At 41.8% G+C, this 12,881-nt stretch overlaps 1 protein-coding gene across 1 annotated transcript in view; it reads right to left on the reverse strand.

Annotated features, from left to right (window-relative positions):
- The window catches only part of LOC138972454 (cell death abnormality protein 1-like), a 70,793-nt gene that overhangs the window by 8,533 nt on the left and 49,379 nt on the right, over positions 1-12,881 (reverse strand). Inside the window, exon 11 of the mRNA XM_070345100.1 lies at positions 12,311-12,445. Coding sequence (XP_070201201.1) covers positions 12,311-12,445 — 135 coding nt within the window. The remainder of the gene's footprint in view (positions 1-12,310; positions 12,446-12,881) is intronic.

The following is a 12,881-nucleotide window of genomic DNA, read 5'->3' on the forward strand; positions in this document are numbered from 1 at the left end:
AAGTTTTGACTAAATATTTTAACATCGAGGGGGAATCGAAACGAGGGTCGTGGTGTATGTGCGTGCGTGCGTGCGTGTGTGTGTGTGTGTGTGTGTGTGTGTGTGTGTGTGTGTGTAGAGCGATTCAGACTAAACTACTGGACCGATCTTTATGAAATTTGACATGAGAGTTCCTGGGTATGAAATCCCCGAACGTTTTTTTTCATTTTTTTGATAAATGTCTTTGATGACGTCATATCCGGCTTTTCGTGAAAGTTGAGGCGGCACTGTCATGCCCTCATTTTTCAACCAAATTGGTTGAAATTTTGGTCAAGTAATCTTCGACGAAGCCCGGGGTTCGGTATTGCATTTCAGCTTGGTGGCTTAAAAATTAATTAATGACTTTGGTCATTAAAAATCGGAAAATTGTAAAAAAAAATAAAAATTTATAAAACGATCCAAATTTACGTTTATCTTATTCTCCATCATTTGCTGATTCCAAAAACATATAAATATGTTATATTCGGATTAAAAACAAGCTCTGAAAATTAAATATATAAAAATTATTATCAAAATTAAATTGTCCAAATCAATTTAAAAACACTTTCATCTTATTCCTTGTCGGTTCCTGATTCCAAAAACATATAGATATGATATGTTTGGATTAAAAACACGCTCAGAAAGTTAAAACAAAGAGAGGTACAGAAAAGCGTGCTATCCTTCTTAGCGCAACTACTACCCCGCTCTTCTTGTCAATTTCACTGCCTTTGCCATGAGCGGTGGACTGACGATGCTACGAGTATACGGTCTTGCTGAAAAATGGCAGCTACTTGACTAAATATTGTATTTTCGCCTTACGCGACTTGTTATATTTAGTCAAGTTTTGACTAAATATTTTAACATCGAGGGGGAATCGAAACGAGGGTCGTGGTGTCAGTGCGTGTGTGCGTGTGTGCGTGTGTGCGTGTGTGTGTGTGTGTGTAGAGCGATTCAGACTAAACTACTGGACCGATCTTTATGAAATTTGACATGAGAGTTCCTGGGTATGAAATCCCCGAACGTTTTTTTTTCATTTTTTTGATAAATGTCTTTGATGACGTCATATCCGGCTTTTCGTGAAAGTTGAGGCGGCACTGTCACGCCCTCATTTTTCAACCAAATTGGTTGAAATTTTGGTCAAGTAATCTTCGACGAAGCCCGGACTTCGGTATTGCATTTCAGCTTGGTGGCTTAAAAATTAATTAATGACTTTGGTCATTAAAAATCTGAAAATTGTAAAAAAAAATAAAAATTTATAAAACGATCCCAATTTACATTTATCTTATTCTCCATCATTTGCTGATTCCAAAAACATATAAATATGTTATATTCGGATTAAAAACAAGCTCTGAAAATTAAATATATAAAAATTATTATCAAAATTAAATTGTCCAAATCAATTTAAAAACACTTTCATCTTTTTCCTTGTCGGTTCCTGATTCCAAAAACATATAGATATGATATGTTTGGATTAAAAACACGCTCAGAAAGTTAAAACAAAGAGAGGTACAGAAAAGCGTGCTATCCTTCTTAGCGCAACTACTACCCCGCTCTTCTTGTCAATTTCACTGCCTATGCCGTGAGCGGTGGACTACGAGTATACGGTCTTGCTGCGTTGCATTGCGTTCAGTTTCATTCTGTGAGTTCGACAGCTACTTGACTAAATATTGTATTTTCGCCTTACGCGACTTGTTGTGTGTTGTTATTGTGTGTTCGCACAAGTATTCTTTGTTGACTAACCGTACAGCAATGTAGACGCTAGAATGTCGCTAAAGTTTATGAAGATAACTTGTGTTTTCAGTGCACAACGAAGTTTTAAGTGAGATGTTTTCACTGACATATCCGAGCCGTACGTTGAAGGTTGATAGGCAAAGGCGCATGCATTCAGTGTTGATCGTTTGTATGCGAGCTTATTCAGTGTGACGCTATGGCGGAAATTGGATGAGGAAATATCTCTTTTTGTAACTTTGTTCACAAAGGAACGTTGTCTTTTAGCGACTTTTGGTATGACAGGTTGCTCTTGTATTCTTGGTATGACAGGTTGCTCTTGTATTCTTGGTATGACATGTTGCTCTTGTATTCTTGGTATGACAGGTTGCTCTTGTATTCTTGGTATGACAGGCTGCTCTTGTATTCTTGGTATGACAGGTTGCTCTTGTATTCTTGGTATGACAGGTTGCTCTTGTATTCTTGGTATGACAGGTTGCTCTTGTATTCTTGGTATGACAGGTTGCTCTTGTATTCTTGGTATGACAGGTTGCTCTTGTATTCTTGGTATGACAGGCTGCTCTTGTATTCTTGGTATGACAGGTTGCTCTTGTATTCTTGGTATGATAGGTTGCTCTTGTATTCTTGGTATGACAGGTTGCTCTTGTATTCTTGGTATGATAGACTGCTCTTGTATTCTTGGTATGACAGGTTGCTCTTGTATTCTTGGTATGATAGGTTGCTCTTGTATTCTTGGTATGACAGGTTGCTCTTGTATTCTTGGTATGACAGACTGCTCTTGTATTCTTGGTATGACAGGTTGCTCTTGTATTCTTGGTATGACAGGCTGCTCTTGTATTCTTGGTATGACAGGTTGCTCTTGTATTCTTGGTATGACAGGTTGCTCTTGTATTCTTGGTATGACAGGTTGCTCTTGTATTCTTGGTATGACAGGTTGCTCTTGTATTCTTGGTATGGCAGGTTGCTCTTGTATTCTTGGTATGACAGGTTGCTCTTGTATTCTTGGTATGACAGGTTGCTCTTGTATTCTTGGTATGACAGGTTGCTCTTGTATTCTTGGTATGACAGGTTGCTCTTGTATTCTTGGTATGACAGGTTGCTCTTGTATTCTTGGTATGACAGGTTGCTCTTGTATTCTTGGTATGACAGACTGCTCTTGTATTCTTGGTATGACAGACTGCTCTTGTATTCTTGGTATGACAGGTTGCTCTTGTATTCTTGGTATGACAGGTTGCTCTTGTATTCTTGGTATGACAGACTGCTCTTGTATTCTTGGTATGACAGGTTGCTCTTGTATTCTTGGTATGACAGGTTGCTCTTGTATTCTTGGTATGGCAGGTTGCTCTTGTATTCTTGGTATGACATGTTGCTCTTGTATTCTTGGTATGACAGGTTGCTCTTGTATTCTTGGTATGACAGGTTGCTCTTGTATTCTTGGTATGACAGGTTGCTCTTGTATTCTTGGTATGACAGGCTGCTCTTGTATTCTTGGTATGACAGACTGCTCTTGTATTCTTGGTATGACAGGTTGCTCTTGTATTCTTGGTATGACAGACTGCTCTTGTATTCTTGGTATGACAGGTTGCTCTTGTATTCTTGGTATGACAGGTTGCTCTTGTATTCTTGGTATGACATGTTGCTCTTGTATTCTTGGTATGACAGGTTGCTCTTATATTCTTGGTATGGCAGGTTGCTCTTGTATTCTTGGTATGACATGTTGCTCTTGTATTCTTGGTATGACAGGCTGCTCTTGTATTCTTGGTATGACAGACTGCTCTTGTATTCTTGGTATGACAGGTTGCTCTTGTATTCTTGGTATGACAGACTGCTCTTGTATTCTTGGTATGACAGACTGCTCTTGTATTCTTGGTATGACAGACTGCTCTTGTATTCTTGGTATGACAGGTTGCTCTTGTATTCTTGGTATGACAGACTGCTCTTGTATTCTTGGTATGACAGGTTGCTCTTGTATTCTTGGTATGACAGACTGCTCTTGTATTCTTGGTATGACAGACTGCTCTTGTATTCTTGGTATGACAGGTTGCTCTTGTATTCTTGGTATGACAGACTGCTCTTGTATTCTTGGTATGACAGACTGCTCTTGTATTCTTGGTATGACAGACTGCTCTTGTATTCTTGGTATGACAGACTGCTCTTGTATTCTTGGTATGACAGGTTGCTCTTGTATTCTTGGTATGACAGACTGCTCTTGTATTCTTGGTATGACAGACTGCTCTTGTATTCTTGGTATGACAGACTGCTCTTGTATTCTTGGTATGACAGACTGCTCTTGTATTCTTGGTATGACAGACTGCTCTTGTATTCTTGGTATGACAGGTTGCTCTTGTATTCTTGGTATGACAGACTGCTCTTGTATTCTTGGTATGACAGACTGCTCTTGTATTCTTGGTATGACAGACTGCTCTTGTATTCTTGGTATGACAGACTGCTCTTGTATTCTTGGTATGACAGACTGCTCTTGTATTCTTGGTATGACAGACTGCTCTTGTATTCTTGGTATGACAGACTGCTCTTGTATTCTTGGTATGACAGGTTGCTCTTGTATTCTTGGTATGACATGTTGCTCTTGTATTCTTGGTATGACAGGCTGCTCTTGTATTCTTGGTATGACAGACTGCTCTTGTATTCTTGGTATGACAGGTTGCTCTTGTATTCTTGGTATGATATGTTGCTCTTGTATTCTTGGTATGACAGGTTGCTCTTGTATTCTTGGTATGACAGACTGCTCTTGTATTCTTGGTATGACAGGTTGCTCTTGTATTCTTGGTATGATAGGTTGCTCTTGTATTCTTGGTATGACAGGTTGCTCTTGTATTCTTGGTATGATAGGTTGCTCTTGTATTCTTGGTATGACAGGTTGCTCTTGTATTCTTGGTATGACAGGTTGCTCTTGTATTCTTGGTATGGCAGGTTGCTCTTGTATTCTTGGTATGGCAGGCTGCTCTTATATTCTTGGTATGACATGTTGCTCTTGTATTCTTGGTATGACAGGCTGCTCTTGTATTCTTGGTATGACAGGTTGCTCTTGTATTCTTGGTATGACAGGTTGCTCTTGTATTCTTGGTATGACAGGTTGCTCTTGTATTCTTGGTATGACAGACTGCTCTTGTATTCTTGGTATGACAGACTGCTCTTGTATTCTTGGTATGACATGTTGCTCTTGTATTCTTGGTATGACAGGTTGCTCTTGTATTCTTGGTATGACAGACTGCTCTTGTATTCTTGGTATGACAGGTTGCTCTTGTATTCTTGGTATGATAGGTTGCTCTTGTATTCTTGGTATGACAGGTTGCTCTTGTATTCTTGGTATGACATGTTGCTCTTGTATTCTTGGTATGACAGGTTGCTCTTATATTCTTGGTATGACAGGTTGCTCTTATATTCTTGGTATGACAGGTTGCTCTTGTATTCTTGGTATGACAGGCTGCTCTTGTATTCTTGGTATGACAGACTGCTCTTGTATTCTTGGTATGACAGGTTGCTCTTGTATTCTTGGTATGACAGACTGCTCTTGTATTCTTGGTATGACAGGTTGCTCTTGTATTCTTGGTATGATAGGTTGCTCTTGTATTCTTGGTATGACAGGTTGCTCTTGTATTCTTGGTATGACAGGTTGCTCTTGTATTCTTGGTATAGCAGGTTGCTCTTATATTCTTGGTATGGCAGGTTGCTCTTGTATTCTTGGTATGACAGGCTGCTCTTGTATTCTTGGTATGACAGACTGCTCTTGTATTCTTGGTATGACAGGTTGCTCTTGTATTCTTGGTATGACAGACTGCTCTTGTATTCTTGGTATGACAGACTGCTCTTGTATTCTTGGTATGACAGGTTGCTCTTGTATTCTTGGTATGGCAGGTTGCTCTTGTATTCTTGGTATGACATGTTGCTCTTGTATTCTTGGTATGACAGGCTGCTCTTGTATTCTTGGTATGACAGACTGCTCTTGTATTCTTGGTATGACAGACTGCTCTTGTATTCTTGGTATGACAGACTGCTCTTGTATTCTTGGTATGACAGACTGCTCTTGTATTCTTGGTATGACAGGTTGCTCTTGTATTCTTGGTATGACAGACTGCTCTTGTATTCTTGGTATGACAGGTTGCTCTTGTATTCTTGGTATGACAGGTTGCTCTTGTATTCTTGGTATGACAGGTTGCTCTTGTATTCTTGGTATGACAGACTGCTCTTGTATTCTTGGTATGACAGGTTGCTCTTGTATTCTTGGTATGACAGGCTGCTCTTGTATTCTTGGTATGACAGACTGCTCTTGTATTCTTGGTATGACAGGTTGCTCTTGTATTCTTGGTATGACAGACTGCTCTTGTATTCTTGGTATGACAGACTGCTCTTGTATTCTTGGTATGACATGTTGCTCTTATATTCTTGGTATGGCAGGTTGCTCTTGTATTCTTGGTATAGCAGGTTGCTCTTATATTCTTGGTATGGCAGGTTGCTCTTGTATTCTTGGTATGACAGGCTGCTCTTATATTCTTGGTATGACAGGTTGCTCTTGTATTCTTGGTATGACAGGTTGCTCTTGTATTCTTGGTATGACAGGTTGCTCTTGTATTCTTGGTATGATAGGTTGCTCTTGTATTCTTGGTATGACAGGTTGCTCTTGTATTCTTGGCCTTATAAGTCAAATGTGCATGTTTATCAAGTAACCAATTTGGATTGGAAATGTTTAATTGTGCTAAGTTTGATGAGAATTCTTAGTGTGTAGTGTATTGGTTTAATGGTAAGGAACGCAACCCTCTTATGGTGTTGAAGAATAAGTCAACAAGTGTTTTGTATTGTAACTTTCTTGTGTTTGTTGGTTATTTTTGCCTTTTTTGTTTGTTTATGAATTTGATATATTTGCATAATGTCTAATGATTTGTTATTTTCTTTTTCGTTTTCGGTCTAGTTTTTTTCCGCAATAACGCACTATAATAACGCACTATAATAACGCACTATAATAACGCACTATAATAACGCACTATAATAACGCAATTATCTTGTACACAATTATTACATTCTTGTAACGCATACCGCAATAATGCATTCTAGTTTCCGATGGTATCGATAAATAAAACAAGTATATTGCGCGTTATCGCTTGTGGTCCTGTGTTTTCCTGTGATGGACGTTATTTGAGTACCTGCTTCCTCATGAAGGCGCGCACAGCCCTCAATGACAATCAGCCTGCACGTTCCATTTTTGGCTCACGTAAGTGTAGCCTATGCGATGATAAACTTTGTCTGTCTGTGCGTGCGTGCGTGCGTGCGTATGTATGTGTGTATGTCTGTGGTAGAAACTTTAACATTTCCGAGTCTATGGATTACGTCAGTCTCGGTCAAAAGTGTTCGACGTGTGTGATAGAAACTATTTGAAGACGTCACATTATGACGTAAGAGGGTTAGACGTCACGCAAAGGAATTACTGAAAGTCTCGGTCATTGTTATTGTGAGCTGGCCGAGACTTCTTGGCAGATCCAGGGTCTCGCTTTCTTGCATATAGTTTCACCTATGCTTACTGTGTGTGTGTGTGTGTGTGTGTGTGTGTGTGTGTGTGTGTGTGTGTGTGTGTGTGTGTGTGTGTGTGTGTGTGTGTGTGTGACGGAGTGATTGAGTTTGTGTTACTGTTTGTCGATTTCTTACGTGAGCCTTGAAGGCTTCGCCTCTTGTTTGTCATGTGTTTACATGGCTAGCAAATGTCCGTCAGTGGTCATGCTCAAATGAAACTTTAGCAGTTCTTCTAGCAAGCTGTCTGTATGCGTGCAGAGTCATGAATTTGTGGCTGTGTGCATGCAGAGTCATGCATTTTTGGGATGTAAATTCACAAACATGTGAGGGGTTTAAAAACATGTTCCAAAAGAGTGCATAACATCTGAGTACAATAATCCTGGAGTGAGCCAACATTTTACCCAGGGAAAGTCTCGTATGTAGACTTGAGATCCTGAAAGTTTCAAAGCAATCCTTCTTCTTCAGCGTTTCAGAAATTCTGGTGACGTGTGAGCTCGTTTGCCCATTTGGGTTCCCCACACTATACTCTGAGAGCATAGTCTGCTTCACTCCGATTTTGTTGGGTAGGCATGCTGGGTATTTTCGTGTTTCCATAACCCACCGAACTCCGACATGTATTACAAGATCTTTTCTGTGCGCACTTGGTCTTGTGCTTGCGTGTACACACGAAGGGGGTTAAGTCACTAGCAGGTCTGAACATAAGTTGACCTGGGAGATTGGACAAATCTCCACTCTTAACCAACCAGGCGGCAGCGACCGGGATTCGAACTCACGACCTCCCGAGTAGGAGGCCGACGTCTTACCACTGCGCCACTTCGCCCGTCATTAAGCAATCCATGTAGACATTACTGAAATACAGCGCTTTTTATCATGGTACCCATCAAAATGGACACAAAAACCTCTCGTTTTCTATACTGTTCATGCGCTCCACACCTGCATTAGTAGAAATGACATTACACAGGGGATACACAATCGTGAGAGAGAGAGAGAGAGAGAGAGAGAGAGAGAGAGAGAGAGAGAGAGAGAGAGAGAGAGAGAGAGAGAGAGAGAGAGAGAGAGAGAGAGAGAGAGAGAGAGAGAGAGAGAGAGAGAGAGAGAGAGAGAGAGAGAGAGAGAGAGAGAGAGAGAGAGAGAGAGAGAGAGAGAGAGACCAAACGAGAAAGAGTTGGTAGTTTGCGTGCTCGATGTGTATGTGAGCGTGTGTGTGTGTGAGTGAGCGTGTGTGTGTTGTCGGTAGTTTTGTTGTCAAGGCTGATACTAAAAAGTGTCATATTGATTTCATGGAAGAAGATAATATTACGTCTTCATATGACGTACTATTTGTTTGTTTGTTTGCTTAACGCCCAACGAAGGGCCATATCAAGGCGGTGCTGCTTTGACATTTAACGTGCGCCACCCACAAGACAGAAGTCGCAGCACAGGCTTCATGTCTCACCCGGTCACATTATTCTGACACCAGACCAACCAGTCCTAGCACTAACCCCATAATGCCAGACGCAAGGCGGAGCAGCCACTAGATTGCCAATTTTAAAGTCTTAGGAATGACCCGGCCGGGGTTCGAACCCACGACCTCCCGATCACGGGGCGGACGCCTTTCCACTAGGCCAACCGTGCCGGTATATGACGTACTATCTTCTATTATATATATATATATATATATATATATATATATATGTGTGTGTGTGTGTGTGTTTAATTGTAACCATAGACGCCTGGTCTATAATACTTTGAAGAAGGCTTGCGTGCTAGCAGAGACTATAAACTTGAGATAATGATTTTCTGGAAGACAGTAATATTAGTCTTCATGTGACATACTATGTTCTATTGATAAATGTGTTTAATTGTAACCAAAGACCCTTGATTTATGATACATTCAAAAAGGCATGCGGGCTGGTAGAGACTAATCATATTTTTCTTGAAGAATGTAATGTTATGTCTGTATGTGACGTACGATCAGATGTTCCATTGCTGTGTTGTAACTATAGACGCTTGGTCTGTGTACCTTTGAAGAAAGCCTGCGGGCCGAACATTTGGATTTTTAAAAGATGCGACATTCTGGCTTGGTTTTGGACTTTTTATTGTGTTGTATGAATAAGCTTTGTTAAGCTTTAAAAAGTTGTCCAGCTTTCATTGTGTGGAGTGGTGCAGAGGAAAAAGAGTTTCTTGAATTCTGTATATATATATATACACTCTTCAAAAAAAAGTTAAAGATCACCTTTTTACAAGCACACCACACAAAACAGGCAAGACCGATTTATTTCATTTTTACAAAAATTATATAATTGAACAACCAAGAACAAACAAAGCAAAGATCGAACGCGGGAGCGACAATTTAGCTAGAGTGTGTCAAACGTGACAACCCTTGAAAATGGAATTCACAACAATGTGAATCAGTGTAAAAAACGCGTGTGCCCTCCCTTGTGTTCCATGCATTCAACACATCGTTGGCGCATGGAGTGGATCAGGTTGCATATGAATGCTCTAGGAACTCCATTCCACTCCTGCTGGAGCCATTGCAGCAGTTGACCCAGATTGGCAGGAGGAAGGTGATGTTGCTGTACCCGATGACAAAGCTCGTCCCACATGTGCTCTATGGGGTTCAGGTCCGGGCTGTTGGCTCGCCACAGCATCCTGTTGACCCTGGCCTGCTGGATGAAGGTGTTTACAGCTGCAGAGCGATGGGGAGGTGCGTTTCCATCCTGAAGAATCGCACGAGGGCCGATCGCTTGGAGGGCTGGAACGACCAGGATCTCATTCTGGTAGCGGACACCGGTCAAGTTGTCCACCACATGGTTTGTTTGTTTGTTTGTTTCTTTAACGCCCAGCCGACCACGAAGGGCCATATCAGGGCGGTGCTGCTTTGACATTTAACGTGCGCCACACACAAGACAGTAGTCGCAGCACAGGCGTCATGTCTCACCCAGTCACATTATTCTGACACCGGACCAACCAGTCCTAGCACTAACCCCATAATGCCAGACGCCAGGCGGAGCAGTCACTAGATTGCCAATTTTAAAGTCTTAGGCATGACCCGGCCGGGGTTCGAACCCACGACCTCCCGATCACGGGGCGGACGCCTTACCACTAGGCCAACCGTGCTGGTCCACCACATGGTACAGAGGTGTCCTTAGACGTGTGCTGATCACAGACCATCACAGATCCTCCGCCAAAACGCTGTCGATCCAGAACAGCGCCTTCTGCGAAGCGCTCTCCGCGACGCCTCCACACTCGGATGCGACCATCAGCAGGTTCCAAGCAAAAGCGGGACTAATCTGTAAACAACACCTGAGCCCACTGCTGACGTTGCCACCTCACATGTTGAGTGCACCAGGCTCGGCGAGCTGCTCGGTGATTAGCAGTCAGGGTTGTTCCTCGGACTGGACGCCTTGCACGCAAGCCAAAGTTGTGAAAGCGGTTTCGGATCGTCTGACCACTAACAACAGTGTTGGTGGTAGCTAGTAGGCGTTGCCTAATGTTGTTTGCCGTAGCCATTCTTTGTTGCATGGCCTGCCTCTGAATGAAGCGATCCTCTCTTTGTGTGGTGACTCTGGGCCGACCAGAACGTTGTCACTCCTGCACTCTTCCAGTTGCGTGGAATCTCTGTTTTAGTCTGATAATGACAGAGGGAGCCACTGCAAGCCTCTGGGCCACTTGCCTGGCAGCAACACCGTTTTGTAGCCATCCTATTGCCCTTCCTCTATCCAAATCGAGCGATGTTCATAGCCAGTACGCCGTTGTAGCACGTGCATCACAAGCTTTTGCCCTGGCATGCGTTCCGCAAATTTCATGGGGTTATAAAAAACACCATTTTTCTTCCAAAATGCAGAAGCTTTTGAGAAGTCCCACAAAGGGAAATAACTGTGCCTGCCAAACAAAATTGTAGGTCAAGACTCATTGTTTATTTGTTAATTCAAACATATTAATCTTTTAATTATTATGTCGATGTTTAATTTTTTGGCAATTTTTTTACAATAAGATTCGTTTTTTCAACCGCTCTTAACTTTTTTTGAAGAGTGTATATTTATTTCCTTGCTTATTGTGTCATGGTGCTGTTTGTTTGCTACTTTGTTCGTGTGTTTGCTTATTTGTCCGTTTTTTTCTACGTGTTTATCAGTTATTAGATAGTTGTACTAGATTTAAGGACAGGTTTAAAATAAACCCTAACAATTTTGTTTTCAAGACCAAGTTGCATCCAAATTGACAGGATTAATGCTTGGCTGACCAAAATCACATTGTGTCCTCAGACACTTGAACGACCTATTTCTGATATATGACGTCATAGCAAGACGTCATCACCACTAGTCTAGCCAACACTAATTTGCTGTGAGCTTAAAATAAAATAGTGACATCATATTTTGAGTGGAGGTGTATAGCTCCGTGGATTGTTTTGTTTAGTGATTGATCTTCTTCAGCAAACATGCTCATGTTGTGACCTTTAGATTTGACCCAACTAAGCATGTTGTGACCTTTAGATTTGACCCAACTAAGCATGTTGTGACCTTTAGATTTGACCCAACTAAGCATGTTGTGACCTTTAGATTTGACCCAACTAAGCATGTTGTGACCTTTAGATTTGACCCAACTAAGCATGTTGTGTCATGCCTGAAGATCACCAATACGTACCGGCAAGTGTGTGACATGTTGAGGGTCTAGCTTCAAAAACCTCAAATAATTCCTCAATGTCAATTTGTTATAAACCGACCATGACCCTGTTGTGACCCCAACATTTGATGAGGGTCAACCAAACTGGGGTCATGTCTACAGATTTCACCAAACCCTAAAAGTGTGCAACGTTCCAAAGTTCTAGTTTTAAAACCACTCGAGATAACATCCACGTTAAGTTCTGCTCATTCCTAAGACTATCGTAATACTCAGGTGAGTCCAAAAAGTCGAAGTATGAAATAAGCGTCTGACACCCGCACTGTTTCACACACACACACACACACACACACACACACACACACGTACACACACACACATACGTACACGTACACACACACACACACACACACACACACACACACACACACACACAGTCTACCTGTTGTGCAGAGTGGAGGTGTCCATCCAGCCACACACGCCAGACAGTGGCCAGTGGTGGAGTTGCACGTCTGGTTCCCAGCACAGCGACCACATGCGTCCAGGCACTCCAGGCCGTACGTGTTCTCCTTACATTCTGAGCAAAATGAATGTGATAACACTCAGATTAAGTATGTGTAAATAACTAAAGCTGCCATCAAGGTAACACAAAAAGGAAATACTGCTATATTCTGTTGGACACGTGGGGGAATTCAAGGGTTGTGATTGAATAGTTTCACACATCCCTATTACGATTATCGGGCCATATTCTCACGGAAGTCGGGAATATCCTTTTCATATTCGCATTAACAAAGACGCATGCTTTCGGTGTGCTCGACGTGTTTGAAGCACACGCATACCTGGCCTCGGCCCATATTCAAGATCCGACAGTGGTTTTGTCGGTACGAGAAACAAAAAACTTCCGATAACCCCCTGTCGTGGAATTCACGAAGAGGCGATAGCGCCTGTCGTAGGCTATCGTAGGCACTGTCCTACGATAAAGTTAGAGGTGCGTATCCCTGTCGATAAGCACT

The sequence above is a fragment of the Littorina saxatilis genome, linkage group LG8, assembly GCF_037325665.1.
Source record: "Littorina saxatilis isolate snail1 linkage group LG8, US_GU_Lsax_2.0, whole genome shotgun sequence".
Classification (NCBI taxonomy): Eukaryota; Metazoa; Mollusca; class Gastropoda; order Littorinimorpha; family Littorinidae; genus Littorina; species Littorina saxatilis.